This window comes from Oncorhynchus kisutch, linkage group LG16, assembly GCF_002021735.2.
Source record: "Oncorhynchus kisutch isolate 150728-3 linkage group LG16, Okis_V2, whole genome shotgun sequence".
Lineage (NCBI taxonomy): Eukaryota > Metazoa > Chordata > Actinopteri > Salmoniformes > Salmonidae > Oncorhynchus > Oncorhynchus kisutch.
In genome coordinates this window covers 12,779,522-12,800,745 of record NC_034189.2, presented here as the reverse complement: position 1 = coordinate 12,800,745, position 21,224 = coordinate 12,779,522, and the positions used below count along the sequence as shown (strand labels likewise).

Here is a 21,224-nt window from a genome sequence, read left to right as displayed (position 1 = left end):
AAGTGACCGAGTTAAAAGCTGGGATATTGGATCTATCCCAACACAGACAACCTAGAAGACTGGTAATAACAATGTAATGACACATTTAGTAAGACAATGATAAGTCCTACCTGCCGTCTGAACTCTTCCATGGGTTTGTACACACTCCAGCCATTCTCTTCAAATTTCTCTTGACTCAGGTACGCAAACAGAAGCTACAGAGAGAGAGAGAGAGAGAGAGAATGGGATTGACTTTACCAAGGTTTTATTTGTCACGCAAACATGGGAGAGCTTCGCTAAATCATCTGCTTATTGTGAGTGAATGTTGACTCTTCTCTAGTGATGTGCAAAGACTAGGGCTGTCTCGACAAAAAAAAAAAAAAGTTGGTCAACCGAGAGTCGTCTGTCTTCCTTTCCACCAATCGATTGGTAAAAATTTTAAAACAAGTATTTTTCCACATACACACCCTGTTTGAATAAAATCAACTATATGTAGGCTACAGAGCTTGTCTGATGCTTTAAGCACTGCGATTATAAATTAAGGCACACAAATGACTAAAGAGGGAGCCAGAGATCAACATAACCTGTCCAGAAGAAAACCTGTTCCCTCCTCCCGACCCCCCCCCCCCCCCCTCCAGTCTTGGATCATATCTCAAAATCAATGTCGTGTGGTTAATCAAGATTCTAAATGAAAATGGTACAAATCTAAAAGTAACTTCTATTGTCAACATGTAAAAATAGCCTACACATAAAGCCAACAAAACATTGCAGCCCGCAGGTAGAAAATATCCTGATTAAAAATAAATATCCTATAAAACACATTGGCTACACTTGGCCTGTCTGCATGAAACTTGAAACATTGTATCAACTATTAACTTGGTCAGCTGGAAGCTTGTTTTAGCAAACTTGCAACATTGTAGAAAATATTCTGGGCCCTCAGTTTCCCACATCAGTGAGCTCTGGACAGAGACACACAGATGTAGGCTATTTGCCCAAAGGATAAGAAGTAATCAGGTAGGCCCATTTTATGATGTTTCCACCTAACCAGAATCTGACATGTTTTTCATGCTTAGTGGTTATCGAAAGGGAGAGCGAGCTGGACAGATTCTTCAAATAGGCTACAATGAAGAACTATTCATTCTCAATGGATGTAACAACAGACTTTGTTTACTTGCTGTTTGAGGCAAAGAAAACTCCACAGTGATGGTGAGTTAAGACAATCAGAAATACTATCAGATCCCCAAATAGGCACATTTATAAGCCTACATTTGCATGCAGGCCAGGTAGAATAGTCAAACTTCTAAATGTGTAATCAGGTGCGTGTCCTTATTCAAGATTGTCTTTTTGTTTGGAGCGCTCCTGTCAATGACTAAATTGACAACTGGTAAATGGAATGGAGTACACCAAAACATTCTCCTCACAAGTGTAGCCTAAGTTGTGGGCTCGATTAACAACGTGTCCACTTCAACAATGACAAGACTATAATAATTATAATTATAATTGAATGCATCAAGAGAAATTCCCGTAACCAAACAAACAAACATTGTAGATTAGAAATGATGGTAAATGTACTAGTGGTGATACTGTTGTACCTTCTCTGCGGCCTTCACAAAGGATTAGTCCACTCAGACAGACAGTCTCCTGTGGCATCATTTAAAATGTATTTACTATTGCTCGACTAAAAAAAACTATTATTGCCAGCCCTAGCAAAGACAAATAACAGGATACAGCAAACAGATCTAATAAGGCACTTCTCTTGTACAATCGTAGTTATTATACAGTTAAAAGGAGGTAATGATATCAGGTGACTAAATAAAAGGTGTGTACGTACCAGACCGTGGGATAGAGGGAAGGCATATTTAAACAGGATGTCAAAGATGTCCCTTCTGCTGTGTCCCTCCTGCTTCAACGCAAACCTCAGGTTCCTCATGTCCTGTTGGGAGAGACATGCATTAACAACCGTTAAGGACGCACGTTGACACAGGACACACAAAATGCTGTCAGTACAAAATAAATAGTTGTAATCTTTTTTGATGTTGAAATTTCTTGATCCAAGACTGGAATGAACCTTTCTGTACACAATGTTCCAACATCTCAAATTCCTACACTCCTGTTTTTATACATAGTGGTTCAGTCCTAGTCTGGTTGTCAGATCTAATTGGACTGAACCACTATGTACGTATATTCATAGGGGTGGTCAGGACCATGATGCAGTATCTGACCTTGCAGGTGATGTCCAGCCCGTATGAGTTCTCCCCTCGACTGGAGGCTCCGCCCATCTTCTCCACCCGGCCAATGGCGCCCAGCGGAACATCCAGAGTCACCGCCGGGTCCTGTGATATCACACAAAATACAGACGTGATTGGTCCTGCTGGGAGTCCAGTGATATCACAACAGAAGTGGAGGTGGAAGATGGGTCCTGCAGTGGTTGAATTGACATATAAAGACATCGGTATCGTGAGGGCACAAACTGATCCAGGCTGTATCACATCAGGCCGTGATTGGGAGTCCCATAAGGCGGCGCACAATTGGCCCAGCTTCGTCCGGGTTTGGCCGGGGTAGGTCGTTATTGTAAATAAGAATTTGTTCTTAACTGACTTGTCTAGTTAAATAAAGGTTGAATAAAAAAAATATTGTGTAATGTGAAGTATACTCTTGAATACATTTTAGGTAGCTAATATTTAAATCTGCAAGATTAAGCCACTTAATTAGCAAAGCATAGGCTTAAATGGAAGACATGGGTGTAGTAGGAGGTGCTTACGTCACTTCAGTTTTTATTTCACCCTCGTCTTACCAGCTACGTTGACTGACAACACATTCTCATTTTACAGACACAACCTGGGGAATAGTTACAGGGGAGAGGAGGGGGATGGATGAGCCAATTGTAAACTGGGGATGATTAGGTGGCAATGATGGTATGAGGGCCAGATTGGTTAATTTAGACAGGACACCAGGGTTTTTAGTGACCACACAGAGTCCGTTTAACGTCCCATCTGAAAGACAACCCCCCACACAGGGCAATGTCCCCAATCACTGCCCTGGTGCATTGGGTTATTTTTTAAGACCAGAGAAAAGGGTGCCTCCTACTGGCCCTCCAACACCACTTCCAGCAGCATCTGGTCTCCCATCCAGGGACTAACCAGGACCAACCCTGCTTAGCTTCAGAGGCAAGCCAGTAGTGGGATGCAGGGTGGTATGCTGCTGGCTAAGCCACCAGAGTAGATGGTGTGTGTGTGTGTGTGTGTGTGTGTGTATGTATGTGTGTGTGTGTGTGTTAAAATTTGTGAGGTCAGCATATTGTGAACGTGTTGTCAGGTGTTGCATTACAGAGAGTGGAGTCTACATCCCAAATCGCTCCCTATTCAATACTTTTGACCAGAGCCCTGTGAGCCCTATGGACCCTGGTCAAAAGAGGTGTACTATATAGGGATTAGGGAGCCGTTTAGGACAGACTGGAATAAAGAGCCTTGCTTCTGCTGCTGTATCCCTGTAATAACGTACTCCATCACTGACACACACACAGTCAATAACACGCACACACCTCTCAGCCTGACTGATGGTCTGATAAAGCAAACCTTGGGTCCTGCATTTCTGCTACATCTAAGATGATTTAACTATCCCCCCCCCCTCCTCCTCCTCCACAACTATCCCCCCCCTCCTCCTCCTCCACAACTATCCCCCCCTCCTCCTCCTCCACTACTATCCCCCCCTCCTCCTCCTCCACAACTATCCCCCCCTCCTCCTCCTCCACAACTATCCCCCCCTCCTCCTCCTCCACAACTATCCCCCCTCCTCCTCCACAACTATCCCCCCCTCCACAACTATCCCCCCCTCCTCCTACACAACTACCCCCCCCCTCCTCCTCCACAACTACCCCCCCCCTCCTCCACAACTACCCCCGTCTTCTCCTCCCCCACTAACTATCCCCGTTCTTCTCCTCCCCCACTAACTATCCCCGTCTTCTCCTCCCCACTAACTATCCCCGTCTTCTCCTCCCCCACTAACTATCCCCGTCTTCTCCTCCCCCACTAACTATCCACTATCCCCGTCTTCTCCTCCCCCACTAACTATCCCCGTCTTCTCTCCCCCACTAACTATCCCCGTCTTCTCCTCCCCCACTAACTATCCCCGTCTTCTCCTCCCCCACTAACTATCCCCGTCTTCTCCTCCCCCACTAACTATCCCCGTCTTCTCCTCCCCCACTAACTATCCCCGTCTTCTCCTCCCCCACTAACTATCCCCGTCTTCTCCTCCCCCACTAACTATCCCCGTCTTCTCCTCCCCCACTAACTATCCCCGTCTTCTCCTCCCCCACTAACTATCCCCGTCTTCTCCTCCCCCACTAACTATCCCCGTCTTCTCCTCCCCCACTAACTATCCCCGTCTTCTCCTCCCCCACTAACTATCCCCGTCTTCTCCTCCCCCACTAACTATCCCCGTCTTCTCCTCCCCCACTAACTATCCCCGTCTTCTCCTCCCCCACTAACTATCCCCGTCTTCTCCTCCCCCACTAAACTATCCCCGTCTTCTCCTCCCCCACTAACTATCCCCGTCTTCTCCTCCCCCACTAACTATCCCCGTCTTCTCCTCCCCCACTAACTATCCCCGTCTTCTCCTCCCCCACTAACTATCCCCGTCTTCTCCTCCCCCACTAACTATCCCCGTCTTCTCCTCCCCCACTAACTATCCCCGTCTTCTCCTCCCCCACTAACTATCCCCGTCTTCTCCTCCCCCACTAACTATCCCCGTCTTCTCCTCCCCCACTAACTATCCCCGTCTTCTCCTCCCCCACTAACTATCCCCGTCTTCTCCTCCCCCACTAACTATCCCCGTCTTCTCCTCCCCAACTATCCCCGTCTTCTCCTCCCTAACTATCCCTGTCTTCTCCTCCCCTAACTATCCCCGTCTTCTCCTCCATAAACTATCCCAGTCTTCTCCTCCCCTAACTATCCCCGTCTTCTCCTCCATAACTATCCCCGTCTTCTCCTCCATAACTATCCCTGTCTTCTCCTCCATAACTATCCCTGTCTTCTCCTCCATAACTATCCCCGTCTTCTCCTCCATAACTATCCCCGTCTTCTCCTCCATAACTATCCCCGTCTTCTCCTCCATAACTATCCCTGTCTTCTCCTCCATAACTATCCCTGTCTTCTCCTCCATAACTATCCCTGTCTTCTCCTCCATAACTATCCCTGTCTTCTCCTCCATAACTATCCCTGTCTTCTCCTCCATAACTATCCCTGTCTTCTCCTCCATAACTATCCCTGTCTTCTCCTCCATAACTATCCCTGTCTTCTCTCTTTCTCCATCTCACCAACGCCCTCATACCTCTCCAATTGAATTGACTGTTGAAAACACTAGTGGTGCCAGGAGAGAAAGAGAGATTAAAGAAAGAGATGAGATAGAAAGAAGAGAGAAAGGGATATGGGGTTCCCCTTTGTTTTTGTGTTGGAGATGAACGTCTGTTGTCTGAAAAGTGAATCTACAAGTGGATTACACCTAGAGCAGGGTTTCCCAAACTCGGTCCGGGGCCCCGCCTGGGAGCACGTTCTGGGTTTTGCCCTAGCACTACACAGCTGATTCAAATGATCAACTCATCATCAAACTTTGATTATTTGAATCAGATGTGTAGTGCACGGGTAAAAAAACAAATGTGCACCTAGTTTAGGAAATGCTGACCTGGAGTCTAGGGCTGACTCCATTTTGTCGATTGTTTGGTCGACAGATTTTTTTTTTTTGTGAAGCAGTCGCAAATTGATCTTATTCGTGCCAGTCTCAGTGGACGAGTCCATTGTGGAAGCCGCAGGAATGGCACAGTCCATCAGTCTAAGACAGGCATAGGCAACTTAAATCACGCATGATGCGAGGGTATTTGCCTTGGCATGCCAAGCAATTCAGAATTTTATTTTCCTAAACTATTTCATAGTTTTCCATAAACGGCTACTGCATTGGACCGGACACAGTTTGTGAGAGTATTCCTTAGGCCTACAGTGTGTGTGAAGATAATGTGTCTTGGGTATAAATGTTAAATGGTGAGTTAAGGGGGGGGGGGGGGGGGGGGGGGGGGGGTTGTGGGGGCCTCCCGAGTGGCACAGCGGTCTAAGGCTCTGCATCACAGTTGACACTAGAGATTCTGGTTAGAGTCCAGGCGTTCTCAGCCGGCCCGAACAGGAGACCCACAGGGCTACGCACCATTGTCCCAGCATCGCCAGGGTTAGGGGAGGGTTTGGCCGGCAAGGATGTCCTTGTCCCATTGGGCTCTAACGACTCCTGTGGTGGGCCGGGCACATGCACGCTGACACGGTCACCAGGTGTACGGTGTTTCCTCCGACACATTGGTGTGGCAGGCTTCCGGGTTAAGCGGGCATTGTGTCAAGAAGCAGTGCGGCTTGGTTGGGTCGAGTTTCGGAATGACGCACGGCTCTCGACCTTCGCCTCTCACGAGTTCGTACGGGAGATGCAGCGATGCGACAAGACTAACTAGCAATTGGATGCCATGAAATGGAGATAAAAGGGAAGTAGTAAGATGCACAAGGCAGGTCTTTCTCCAGAATGCGCTCTCTCCTGCCAATTTCCACATTCATTGTTTCATAACTTAATTGTGTGAATTGTTTGTCCTTTGTTAGTGTCTATCAATTCCCATATCACCACTAGCACAGTTTAATGTTAATTCACATCATTTCTAATCTACAGTGTTTGTTTGGTTATGGAAATGTATGTTAACGCATTCAATATTTTATTAATATAGTAGATTACGGTTGTCATTGTCGGAGTTCAACCTATGCTACACAATTTATTCATTGTCTTTTGTTTGGAGCGCTCCTGTCGATGTTGAGTAAGGACACACACATGATTCCACATTGAAGTAGGCCTGAAGTAGTCTACCTGGTCTGTACGCAAAGGTATAGATGTGCACATACAGTTGGGCATCAGACAAGCTCAGCACATACAGTTGGGCTTAAAGCATCAGACAAGCTCAGCACACACAGTTGGGCTTAAAGCATCAGACAAGCTCAGCACATACAGTTGATTAGAACACATAGGGTGTGACAGTATTTGGAAAAATACACAGGGGAGGGTGACAGCCATATTGCTTTATTTAAGACTGTAACCATTATACCCACCAACACGCAACACTTGATTAAGCAAGTTGAGCTGGACCGTCTCTCTCCCTCACCTCGCAAGTGGTCCTCAGACATTGCTTCCTTTCTTCCTGTCCTCCATACCCCTCTTCCTTTCTTCCTCTCCTCCATACCCCTCTTCCTCTCCTCCATACCCCTCTTCCTTCCTTTCTTCCTCTCCTCCATACCCCTCTTCCTTCCTTTCTTCCTCTCCTCCATACCCCTCTTCCTTTCTTCCTCTCCTCCACACCCCTCTTCCTCTCCTCCACACCCCTCTTCCTCTCCTCCACACCCCTCCTCCTCTCCTCCACACCCCTCCTCCTCTCCTCCACACCCCTCCTCCTCTCCTCCACACCCCTCCTCCTCTCCTCCACACCCCTCTTCCTCTCCTCCACACCCCTCTTCCTCTCCTCCACACCCCTCTTCCTCTCCTCCACACCCCTCTTCCTCTCCTCCACACCCCTCTTCCTCTCCTCCACACCCCTCTTCCTTTCTTCCTCTCCTCCACACCCCTCTTCCTTTCTTCCTCTCCTCCACACCCCTCTTCCTTTCTTCCTCTCCTCCACACCCCTCTTCCTTTCTTCCTCTCCTCCACACCCCTCTTCCTTTCTTCCTCTCCTCCACACCCCTCTTCCTTTCCTCCACACCCCTCTTCCTTTCCTCCACACCCCTCTTCCATACCCCTCTTCCTTTCTTCCTCTCCTCCACACCCCTCTTCCTCTCCTCCACACCCCTCTTCCTCTCCTCCACACCCCTCTTCCTCTCCTCCACACCCCTCCTCCTCTCCTCCACACCCCTCCTCCTCTCCTCCACACCCCTCCTCCTCTCCTCCACACCCCTCCTCCTCACCCCTCCTCCTCTCCTCCACACCCCTCTTCCTCACCCCTCCTCCTCTCCTCCACACCCCTCTTCCTCTCCTCCACACCCCTCTTCTCTCCTCCACACCCCTCTTCCTCTCCTCCACACCCTCTTCCTCTCCTCCACACCCCTCTTCCTTTCTTCCTCTCCTCCACACCCCTCTTCCATACCCCTCTTCCTTTCTTCCTCTCCTCCACACCCCTCTTCCTCTCCTCCACACCCCTCTTCCTCTCCTCCACACCCCTCTTCCTCTCCTCCACACCCCTCTTCCTCTCCTCCACACCCCTCTTCCTCTCCTCCACACCCCTCTTCCTCTCCTCCACACCCCTCTTCCTCTCCTCCACACCCCTCTTCCTTTCTTCCTCTCCTCCACACCCCTCTTCCTTTCTTCCTCTCCTCCACACCCCTCTTCCTTTCTTCCTCTCCTCCACACCCCTCTTCCTTTCTTCCTCTCCTCCACACCCCTCTTCCTTTCTTCCTCTCCTCCACACCCCTCTTCCTCTCCTCCACACCCCTCTTCCTTTCCTCCACACCCCTCTTCCTTTCCTCCACACCCCTCTTCCTTTCCTCCACACCCCTCTTCCTTTCCTCCACACCCCTCTTCCTTTCCTCCACACCCCTCTTCCTTTCCTCCACACCCCTCTTCCTTTCTTCCTCTCCTCCACACCCCTCTTCCTCTCTTCCTCTCCTCCACACCCCTCTTCCTCTCTTCCTCTCCTCCACACCCCTCTTCCTCTCTTCCTCTCCTCCACACCCCTCTTCCTCTCTTCCTCTCCTCCACACCCCTCTTCCTCTCTTCCTCTCCTCCACACCCCTCTTCCTCTCTTCCTCTCCTCCACACCCCTCTTCCTTTCTTCCTCTCCTCCACACCCCTCTTCCTCTCCACACCCCTCTTCCTTTCTTCCTCTCCTCCACACCCCTCTTCCTTTCTTCCTCTCCTCCACACCCCTCTTCCTTTCTTCCTCTCCTCCACACCCCTCTTCCTTTCTTCCTCTCCTCAATACCCCTCTTCCTTTCTTCCTCTCCTCAATACCCCTCTTCCTTTCTTCCTCTCCTCCACACCCCTCTTCCTTTCTTTTCATCCCCTATTCCAACAACTGCCAACTCCTGTTCAGTACACATATAGTAGGGTGCTATAACAAGCTCAATGCAGATCAGTGATGTGTGGGTGTTGCCCATCTGTCATAGATCTTGGTCTACTTCATTAGGACTCCTTCAATCATACAAGACCACCATATACACTGTAATATAGTGTTTTAATGCCACATCCAGCTAGGGCTAGCCTTTAGATCAAACAGGTCTTTGACACCAAGGAGCAAGCATGGCTCTATACTTCTAAAGCAGACATGTCATTTAGACTGACTGGGAATTCTGCTGACTTCAATCTGTCTGCCCCAACCACCGCCACAGATGTCTAGGAGTAGATCACCCCTCTAGAATGTGTGTGCGAGTGTGTGTGTCACTCACTGCGTCTGCACTCTTGAAGTAGAGTCTGTAGTTAGTGATGAAGACTTTGCCTTTCAGAGCTCCACTGAATGGACAGATATAGATGATGTCTTTGTCTGGAGAGAGAGAGAGGAAGAGAGAGAGAGAGAGAGAGAGAGCGCGAGAGAGGGTGAACGGGAGAGGGTGAATGAGAGAGAGGGTGAACGAGACCGAACAAGAGAGAACGAGAGCGAGAGGGACGGGAAATGACCTACTAGATACACACCCATTTCCACCATCCACTCCCACTGAACAAGCCATGTTGACAATGACCCATATTGTAATCAAACATGAACCACAATACAACACTAACAGCAAGACAAAAGCTGCACTAAACCGGTCTGTACTTTCCACAAAACTTCCTATCATTCTCCTACTCTCACCTCTTTTCTTCTTAATTCTCCAAGCTATAGCTACCAGAAATGACTCCACACACACAGAGAGAGAGCGAGAGCGAGAGAGCGAGAGCGAGAGAGAAAGAGAGAGAGAAAGAAAGAGAGAGCGCGCAGAGACTACTAACAATTCAAGCCGACTTGGTTGGAGAGGTTCTATATTTAGTCTCTCCTGTGACAAAACCAACATGGTTTCTCTCGTTATACTTACTGTAAACATACTAACAGAACACAGATCAGATTCAAATATAATAAAACAATCACAACAGAAGTGAAACCAAGTCAGTCATTCTAAGATCTCTCCAACAGAGTTAAAACACAGTTCCCATTAGAAAGGGCCTTGAGTCTGGAGGAAGGCTATCAGACCGAACGTATACAAACATTTCTCTGTACCTTACTAATACTAATAGAATAGGAAGCCGAGAACAGTCTCCCAATGTCCAACAGTCTTAGAATAAGTATCCAGTGTGGATAGACCATGTACCCCCAAGGGTACTAGTGCCCCAAGATGAAAACAACAACACAAATCACTGGTTTAGAAGAACACACCTATGATCCTCTCCTCTCCGGGCAGTAAGCTGCAGTCTGCCAGGGGCTCCATTTTCAGACTCTCTCTGGACGCCTGCAGAGCAACAGAGGGGTATTAATATGACAGAAAGACACAGACAGAGCCAGGTATGACACGACTGTAGACGTGTATACAATTACTGCTATTCCTTTGCACTTTCCTTTGTAAAAAAAATATTTAAAAAATAAAAATAAAATAAAAGTCAATATTACAGGCATTTGTAACCAAATGTTGGCCCCCAAATTTTTTTGGGGGGGGAACTGAGCAAATGTTTAGGTCGTGAGTGGAAACTTGAAGCTTGTGAGAATTTTGTGCAACTTCCAGCACAGTTTACAGTGAAAACATTAGTTTTAGACGGTAGCCAATAGGATATTGTGGCTATTGGAGCATAATGTAGGTCTACCAACAAAACCAATGGAGTAAATCCCAGAATATTTCCACATGGAAATAGCTTTCGGTGTCTATGATATAGACTACAGTAGCCTATATGTGGTGTTCAGTGCAGGACTAAAGATTTGACATTAGTACGTTCTGTTGACTTGGTCTGTAACACCATGGACCAAATAGGGGACTGTCAATTGCATTGTATGATTGGATTTGTCTGCATGTATTTGCACACACTGTATAGAGATTTTTCTATTGTGTTATTGACTGTACATTTGTTTATTCCATGTGTAACTCTGTTGTTGTTGTTGTCTGTGTCACACTGCTTTGCGTTTTCTTGGCCAGGTCGCAGTTGTAAATAAAGAACTTGTTCTCAACTGACCTACCTGGTGAAATAAAAAGGTGAAATAATAAATGGATGCGAGAAAACACCATGTTTTAGTATTACCACACAGAGGATTAGACACTGTAGGCTACCGCTCTGACTACTGGCTTATTTACATATTCAAGCCTCAAAATAAAACACTGCCCCGTTAAGGCATAAGCTTTTTACCTGACTGGCTATTTAAAAGACAGCTGGAAATGTAGCCTACACGTTGTGTGCTCTTGTAGGACGCAGTAACTTCCCAGACCTGGACTAATAACTCGGCAACATGTACCTGCTTGTACCTGTACACCTGCATGTACCTGTAGACCTGCTGTACCTGCTTGTACCTGTACACCTGCTGTACCTGCTTGTACCTGTACACCTGCTGTACCTGTACACCTGCTGTACCTGTACACCTGCTGTACCTGTACACCTGCTGTACCTGCTTGTACTGTACACACTGCTGTACCTGTACCTGACCTGCTGTACCTTGCCGGGTACCTGTACACCTGCTGTACCTGCTGGTACCGTGTACACCTGCTGGTACCTGTACACCTGCTGGTACCTGTACACCTGCTGGTACCTGGTACACCTGCTGTACCTGCTTGTACCTGTACACCTGCTGGTACCTGTACACCTGCTGGTACCTGTACACCTTCTGGTACCTGTACACCTGCATGTACCTGTACACCTGCTGTACCTGCTGGTACCTGTACACCTGCATGGTACCTGTACACCTGCTGTACCTGCTGGTACCTGTACACCTGCTGGTACCTGTACACCTGCTGGTACCTGTACACCTGCTGGTACCTGTACACCTGCTGGTACCTGTACAACCGGCTGTACCTGCTGGTCCTGTACAACCTGCTGTACCTGCTGGTACCTGTACACCTGCTGGTACCTGCTGGTACCTGTACACCTGCTGTACCTGCTGGTACCTGTACACTGCTGTACCTGCTGGTACCTGTACACCTGCTGTACCTGCTGGTACCTGTACACCTGCTGTACCTGCTGGTACCTGTACACCTGCTGTACCTGCTGGTACCTGTACACCTGCTGTACCTGCTGGTACCTGTACACCTGCTGTACCTGCTGGTACCTGTACACCTGCTGTACCTGCTGGTACCTGTACACCTGCTGGTACCTGTACACCTGCTGGTACCTGTACACCTGCTGGTACCTGTACACCTGCTGGTACCTGTACACCTGCTGGTACCTGTACACCTGCTGGTACCTGTACACCTGCTGTACATGTACCTGTACACCTGCTGTACCTGCTTGTACCTGTACACCTGCTGTACCTGCATGTACCTGTACACCTGCTGTACCTGCATGTACCTGTACACCTGCTGGTACCTGTACACCTGCTGGTACCTGTACACCTGCTGGTACCTGTACACCTGCTGTACATGTACCTGTACACCTGCTGTACATGTACCTGTACACCTGCTGTACATGTACCTGTACACCTGCTGTACATGTACCTGTACACCTGCTGTACATGTACCTGTACACCTGCTGTACCTGTACCTGTACACCTGCTGTACCTGCTTGTACCTGTACACCTGCTGGTACCTGTACACCTGCTGGTACCTGTACACCTGCTGGTACCTGTACACCTGCTGTACATGTACCTGTACACCTGCTGTACATGTACCTGTACACCTGCTGTACCTGCTTGTACCTGTACACCTGCTGTACCTGCATGTACCTGTACACCTGCTGGTACCTGTACACCTGCTGGTACCTGTACACCTGCTGTACATGTACCTGTACACCTGCTGTACATGTACCTGCTCTCTGATCTGAAAAGCACCTTCACTCCCAGGTGATTGAAAGACAGCTCATGGTGGTGCTCTGCCTACAACAAAATCACAGACTCAAATCTTGCAACGGTACATTTGTTTTAGTTTGTTGCATTGAAAAAGGGCTGATAAATGTTTTTTATGTGATCGAATCAACATCATCTAGTTAGCGAGAACTCTGACGTTCAAATCGCTCGTGTCTCTGCGAGGCATTTCTTCTGTGCGGTAGTCCTGCCTAAGAGGGAACATTGCTTGTAATTACATTCCCATGACGTAGCTTTCACCTGGTCAGTCTATGATCACTTATTGATATCACTTGTTAAATCCACTTCAAAAGCAGTGTAGATGAAGGGGAGGAGACCGGTTAAAGAAGGATTTTTAAGCTTTGAGACAATTGGAGACACGGATTGTGTGTGTGTTAAGTGCCATTGAACTGGATATGGTAGTAGGTGCCAGGCGCACCGGTTTGGGTAAAGAACTGCAAAGCTGCAGGGATTATAACGCTCAACAGTTTCCCGTGCACATCAAGAATGGTTCACCACCCAAAGGACATCCAGCCGACTTGACACAACTGTGGGAAGCATTGGCGTCATAGCAACATGTTCTCAGTGGTTTTGTACTCAGTGTATTTCTCTGGAGATAATGAGGGGTGTCAGACACCAGTAGAACTGGTCTGTTCACTACAACAGATGTAGCCTATATAATTAGCACCAGTCTAAAGGTTTAGAACATCTACTCATTCAAGGGTTTTTCTTCATTTTTACTATTTGCTACATTGTAGAATTATAGTGAAGACATCAAAACTCTGAAATAGCACATATGGAATCATGTAGTAACCCCCCCCAAAAAAGTGTAAATCAAAATGTATTTTTTATTTGAGTTTCTTCAAAATAGACACCCTTTGCCTTGATGACAGCTTTGCAGACGCCTGGAATTCTCTCAACCAGCTTCATGAGGTAGTCACCTGGAATGCATTTCAATTAACAGGTGTGTCTTGTTAAAAGTTCATTTGTGGACTTTCTTCCCCCTTCTTAATGCATTTCAGTCAATCAGTTGTGTTGTGACAAGGTAGGGGTGGTATGCTGCAAAGTTCAGTAGCATTAACTGCACTTCAGATTGCAGCCCAAATAAATGCTTCACAGAGTTGAAGTAACAGACACCAACTGCTCAGAGACTGCGTTAAATCAGGCCTTCATGGTCAAATTGCTCCAACAAACCACTTCTAAAAAAAGACACAAATAAGAAGAGATTTGCTTGGGCCAAGAAATGAGCAATAGACCTTTGGAAATCTGTTATTTTGTCTGAGGAGTCCACATTTGCGATTTTTGGTTCCAACCGCCGTGGCTTTGTGAGATGCCGAGTAGGTGAACGGATGATCTCCGCATGCGTGGTTCCCACTGTGAAGCATGGAGGTGGTGTGATGGTGCTTTGCTGGTGACACTGATTTATTTAGAATTCAAGGCACACTTAACCAGCATGGCTCCCACAGCATTCTGCAGCGGTACGGCATCCCATCTGGTTTACACTTAGTGTTTTATCATTTGTTTTTCAACAGGACAATGACCCAACACACCTCCATGATGTGTAAGGGCTATTTGATGAAGGAGAGTTTACATTTTTTTTATGTTTTATTATTTGACCAAGAAGGAGTGACGGAATGCTGCAACAGATCACCCAACCTCAACCCAATTAAGATGGTTTGGGATGAGTCAGCTGCTTTTCCTTCACTCTGCGGTCCAGTGGTCAGCATTGTGGGAACTCCTTCAAGACCGTTGTAAAAGCATTCCAGGTGAAGCTGGTTGAGAGAATGCCAAGAGTGTGCAAAGCCTTGTCTGTGTGTTTGACCAACACTCTCTCCACTTCAGCACAATGGAGTGCACAGGTATTACGGTCCCTGTCCTTTCAGCACGACCAGCCTATCACCTTTGATGTGATGCTGTTGTTGCTATTGGCGACAGTGTGATCTTGGCATTGGACTACCACAGGGTGAGTAAATAGCATGTTTTTTTATTTTTCTGGGCACATTTTTTGCTGTGTCACGTGTAGGATCCGTTTGTGTGCGTGCGGCAGCCCGAAGCACGACCAGGCCCGTTTATCGTTCATAACTTCCTCAATCATTACTCCTCCGACACTTGAACGGTCCAACTACAAAACGTATAACCCTCCCCCAACCCCAACCATTAGTGGGGGTAACTAACCCTCCCACCCAACCCTAACCATTAGTGGGGGTAACTAACCCTCCCACCCAACCCTAACCATTAGTGGGGGTAACTAACCCTCCCACCCAACCCTAACCATTAGTGGGGGTAACTAACCCTCCCACCCAACCCTAACCATTAGTGGGGGTAACTACCCTCTGTTACCCTACTGAGAGAACTGTCTGCCAATCCCTCTGTCAGTCTGACCACACAACACCTCTCTGTTACCCTACTGAGAGAACTGGCTGCCAATCCGGCCACACTGTTTGTGTATGAGAGACATATAATAGTGCAGAGAGACCTGGCCTACCCAGGGCTCGACAAAGCCACACTTGTGTCCATATTACTGTACCTAGCAGTCATTTGTTTTGCATGGAAAACTCTCAACAGTCAACGCTACGAGAGCACTGTTTTTATTGGCTATCACACTGGGACTTCCTGATTGGAAAGCCAATAAGAATGACTAATCAGAGTGTGAAAGAGGGTCTCTGTACTGAGCGTAACTAACCTAGATGGCCTAGGTGTTCTAACCTCTCCTGAGTAGGAGAATCAGGTGAGATAGTTCAGGGCTACTCAACTAATCTAATCTGGGGGTCTCCGAGGAGAGGTTTGAAAACCACTGGCCCAACATTTTCCAACTGACATACATGATGCTAGTGCTCCAGCAGCAGGCATTTGCCTTGATGATGCTGGTTGTCAGGGCAACACAGACAGAGTTCCTACATGGGATCTTTCAGCGGTGCAGGGGGTAGGACAGCACTACGGAGGTCAGAGGGAAAAAAATATAATAAACAGATTCATGACAGAGGCTAACCAGGCGCAGGTGCATAGTTTATTAACAGGTACATGGTTTATTAACAGGTAAATGGTTTATTAACAAGTGCATAGTTTATTAACAGGTACATGGTTTATTAACAGGTACATGGTTTAATAAAAAGGTGCACGGTTTATCCATGAATAAGAAGACTAACCTAACTAGCCATTTCATAGGCACCTATCCATACTGGGACTAGGTTGGTTAAACACAGCTTGTACCGAGTGTAGTCCATTTAGGTTAGGGGAAGAAGAGTGTGTGTTTGTGTATGTGTTGTGTTATTAGGCCTTAAGGGACATACACTGAACACAACTGAATATGGATTTGTGAGTCAGGCTCTTGACACACAAACTCCCGATATCAGTCCCCCAGCATCAGGTCTGGAGCATGAATTCACAAGCTCTGCTGGTTGGCTACTGTGTAGCAACCTAGCGCTGCCAAAAGCCCTTTAATGTGTAGGTATCATCTTTAGTGCTGAGCCTAACCGCTGAGACAGTAACAGAACATTAAATAATACAGTTGAAGTCGGAAGTTTACATACACTTAGGTTGGAGTCATTAAAACTCGTTTTTCAACCACTACACAAATTTCTTGTTAACAAACTATAGTTTTGGCAAGTCGGTTAGGACATCTACTTTGTGCTTAATTTACTTAATTTCCCAACAATTGTTTACAGACAGATTATTTCACTGTATCACAATTCCAAGGGGTCAGAAGTGTACATACACTAAGTTGACTGTGCCTTTAAACAGCTTGGAAAATTCCAGAAAATGATGCCATGGCTTTAGAAGCTTCTGATAGGCTAATTGACATCATTTGAGTCAATTGAAGCTGTACCTGTGGATGTATTTAAAGGCCTACCTTCAAACTCAGTGACTCTTTGCTTGACATCATGGGAAAAATCTAAATAAATCAGCCAAGAAATCCCAGAAAAATAATTGTAGACCTCCACAAGTTTGGTTCATCCTTGGGAGCAATTTCCAAATGCCTGAAGGTACCACGTTCATCTGTACAAACAATAGTACGCAAGTATAAACACCATGGGACCACACAGCTGTCATGCCGCTCAGGAAGGAGACGCATTCTTTGGTGCGAAAAGTGCAAATCAATCCCAGAACAGCAGCAAAGGACCTTGTGAAGATGCTGGGGGAAACAGGTACAAAAGCATCTATATCCACAGTAAAACGAATCCTATATCGACATAACCTGAAAGGCCGTTTAGCAAGGAAGAAGCAACTGCTCCAAAACCACCATAAAAAAAAGACAGATTACGGTTTGCAACTGAACATGGGGACAAAGACCAAAGAAATGTTCTCTGGGCTGATGAAACAAAAATAGAACTATCGTTGTGTTTGGAGGAAAAAGGGGGAGGCTTGCAAGCTGAAAAACATCATCCCAACCATGAAGCACGGGGGTGGCAGCATCATGTTGTGGGGGTGCCTTGCTTGCAGGAGGGACTGGTGCACTTCACAAAATAGATGACATCATGAGGTAGGAAAATGATGTGTATATATTGAAGCAACTTCTCAAGACATCAGTCAGGAAGTTAAAGCTTGGTCGCAAATGGGTCTTCCAAATGGACAATGACCCCAAACATACTTCCAAAGTTGTGGATAACAAAAGTCAAGGTATTGGAGTGGCCATCACAAAGCCCTGACCTAATTCCCATAGAGAATTTGTGGGCAGAACTGAAAAAGCTTGTGCGAGCAAGGAGGCCTACAAACCTGACTCAGTTACACCAGCTCTGTCATGAGGAATGGGCCAAAATTCTCCCAACTTATTGTGGGAAGCTTGTAGAAGGCTACCCGAAACGTTTGACCCAAGTTAATCAATTTAAAGGCAATGCTACCTGAGTGTATGTAAACTTCTGACCCACTGGGAATGTGATGAAAGAAATAAAAACAAATAAAATCATTCTACTATTATTCTGACATTTCACATTCTTAAAAGGTGATCCTAACTGACCTAAGACAGGGAATTTTTACTATGATTAAATGTCAGGAATTGTGAAAATCTGAGTTTAAATGTATTTGGCTAAGGTGTATGTAAACTTCCGACTACAACTGTACATGCTACAAACCACAAAAAAAACTGAAAACACAGACAGACCAGAGAGAGAGAGTTAGAGGACTGTACAGAGATAGAGAACTAAAAAATAGAGAGAAGGGAAAGAGAGCGAGTGAGAACAAGAGAGAAACAAGACACTGAACACACTTACATTGTGACTGGAGCTGTTCTCCAGGGGATTATTAGAGGAGTTGTAGACTGGTATTGAAGCAGAGGCCATGACTCTACAGAGGAGTACTTCTTCCACTGACTGACTCTACAGGAGGAGAGGGGGAGGAGATAGGGGGGGGGGGGAGTGGTGAGGGAGAAAAGGAGGATAGAGCGAGAGATGGAGAAGGAGAGAGGGAGAGAGGTGAGAACAAAAGTAAGATTTTAATATTGATGAATGAGGTCATTGGGACCGTTGCCACCCTTGGTTAGTTAGCCCAAAAAGAAGAACCACATTGTGACTGTCTTCAGAAGGGAATGACAGAGGTAGGTCTTTCACAGACTCTAATATCTGCCCTGTCAGTGTCACACCACTGCCTACAGTGAAAGTACAGTACTTGGCTCATCAGAGAGACCGTGGTTACGACCAACTGCTATAGCTTATTTAAGAATAGAGACGTCAACAAAATGTGGCACGCTCTTCCTTTCTCTCCTCTTTCCAACAGCAGCGATGATGATGCAATGAAAAGGAAAGTACGTGTGTCTGAGCCAACAATGAGATATGGAAAGGGAAAGTGTGTGTATACCAGTGAGTGCCATCAGCAGTGGAAGCTTTAATGTTTTACAAATGTCTCGTGAATTAGCCTACATTGATTTACTATCACACACACAGCTAAGACTCATCTCACGGAGTTACAGTACGAAGTAGAGACCACTTCAATTATATTTAGTATCACATGGTTTCATATTGCTGAACGAAGCTAACAGACCATGTCAGAGAAAAGGGGCAATCCGAGATTTTAAAAAACAAAGCAATGGACCCACCTCTTGTTTTGATAAACAGCGGAGGGAAAGGAGAAAGGTAGGCAGAACTACTATCAAATTCACAGAGCTATGAATGCAAGGACAGACGATCCAAATCAAATACCAACAACACAGTTAAGAAAACCTGTTGCTCCTACCCCCTACTTTTTCGAACATTCTGTTAAAAATCGCTCAACATTTCAGCGCCCTGCTACTCATGCCAGGAATATAGTATATGCATATGATTAGTATGTGTGTATAGAAAACACTCTGACGTTTCTAAAACTGGTTAAATCACCGCTGTGACTTGAACAGAGCGCGTGTTTCAGCGAAAAGCGCAAGAAAATCTGGTCACTGAAAACTGAAAAAAGTATCAATCCGCCAGTTCAATTGTTTGTTAAATGGAAACCATATTACTTATGGCGAAGGTTGCAATCCCTACAGCTTCCACACGATGTCGCCAGTCTCGTCATTTTCAGGCTGTTTATTTCTTGGGCAAACCAACCTGGGAGATCACTTTCCATCCGGTCTCCGACTGGAAGGTTTGGAAATGAGATTTTTGGAAGATGATTTGAAATCGTGGAGCTATTGAATACACATCGCCCCGTGATCATTTTGATAGATTATTAACGTTTACTGATACCTAAAGTTGGATTAGAAAAGTATTTCGAAGTGTTTTGTGAAAGTTTATCGTCGACTTTTTTAATTTTAAAAAATGACGTAGCGTTTTCAAACTGTGTTTTTTTCTGAATCACACAGTTTCCATAGATGGCTATTTTAGGTATATATGGACCGATTTAATCGAAAAAAAGACCCAATAGTGATGTTTATGGGGCATATAGGAGTGCCAACAAAGAAGATCTTCAAAGGTAATGAGAGTTTTATATTTTATTTATGCTATTTGGGTAGCGCCGGCTACGCGAAATCTTTTGTTTACGTAGCATTCAGGTATTTCGTGGTGTTGCATGCTCTCTTATAATAGCTTCTCATGCTTTCGTCGAAAAGCATTTTAATAATCTGACTTGTTGGCTAGATTCACAACGAGTGTAGCTTTAATTCAATACCCTGCATGTGTCTTTTAATGAACGCTTGAGTTTTAACGAGTGCTATTAGCATGTAGCGTAGCGCATTTGCATTTCCAGATGTCTAGTTGGGACGCAAATGTCTCAAGTAGGATGAAGAGGTTAAGAAAATATTGACTAAATAAACTAAAATAAAAATATTATAATGAAGTAACAAAATAACGATAATGTGGAGGCTATATACAGGGGGTACCGGTACAGAGTCAATGTGGAGACTATATACAGGGGGTACCGGTACAGAGTCAATGTGGAGACTATATACAGGGGGTACCGGTACAGAGTCAATGTGGAGACTATATACAGGGGGTACCGGTACAGAGTCAATGTGGAGGCTATATACAGGGGGTACCGGTACAGAGTCAATGTGGAGGCTATATACAGGGGGTACCGGTACAGAGTCAATGTGGAGACTATATACAGGGGGTACCGGTACAGAGTCAATGTGGAGACTATATACAGGGGTACCGGTACCGAGTCAATGTGGAGGCTATATACAGGAGGTACCGAGTCAATGTGGAGGCTATATACAGGGGGTACCGGTACAGAGTCAATGTGGAGGCTATATACAGGGGGTACCGGTACAGAGTCAATGTGGAGGCTATATACAGGGGGTACCGGTACAGAGTCAATGTGGAGGCTATATACAGGGGGTACCGGTACAGAGTCAATGTGGAGACTATATACAGGGGGTACCGGTACAGAGTCAATGTGGAGACTATATACAGGGGTACCGGTACCGAGTCAATGTGGAGGCTATATACAGGAGGTACCGAGTCAATGTGGAGGCTATATACAGGGGGTACCGGTACAGAGTCAATGTGGAGGCTATATACAGGGGGTACCGGTACAGAGTCAATGTGGAGGCTATATACAGGGGGTACCGGTACAGAGTCAATGTGCGGAAGTACAGGTTAGTTGAGGTCAATTGTTGGTAAAGTGACTATGCATGAATAATAAACAGTGTGTAGCAGCAGTGTAAAAACCAAAAACCAACGTAAATAGTCTGGGTAGCCATTTGATTAGCTGTTCAGCAGTGTTATGGTGTGGGGGTAGAACTGTTAAGGAGCCTTTTGGACCTAGACTTGGCGCTCCGGTACCGCTTGCCGTGCGGTATCAGAGAGAACTAGGGTGGCTAGAGTCTTACATCATTTTT

General features: G+C 46.2%; 1 protein-coding gene across 1 annotated transcript in view; it reads right to left on the bottom strand.

Moving 5' to 3' along the window:
- The window catches only part of LOC109881863 (myotubularin), a 54,684-nt gene that overhangs the window by 19,984 nt on the left and 13,476 nt on the right, over positions 1-21,224 (bottom strand). The window contains exons 2-7 of the mRNA XM_020473963.2: positions 18,190-18,294; positions 10,385-10,457; positions 9,426-9,520; positions 2,202-2,312; positions 1,811-1,912; positions 111-194 (exon numbers count right to left, since the gene is read on the bottom strand). Coding sequence (XP_020329552.1) covers positions 111-194; positions 1,811-1,912; positions 2,202-2,312; positions 9,426-9,520; positions 10,385-10,457; positions 18,190-18,258 — 534 coding nt within the window. The 5' untranslated portion in view covers positions 18,259-18,294. The remainder of the gene's footprint in view (positions 1-110; positions 195-1,810; positions 1,913-2,201; positions 2,313-9,425; positions 9,521-10,384; positions 10,458-18,189; positions 18,295-21,224) is intronic.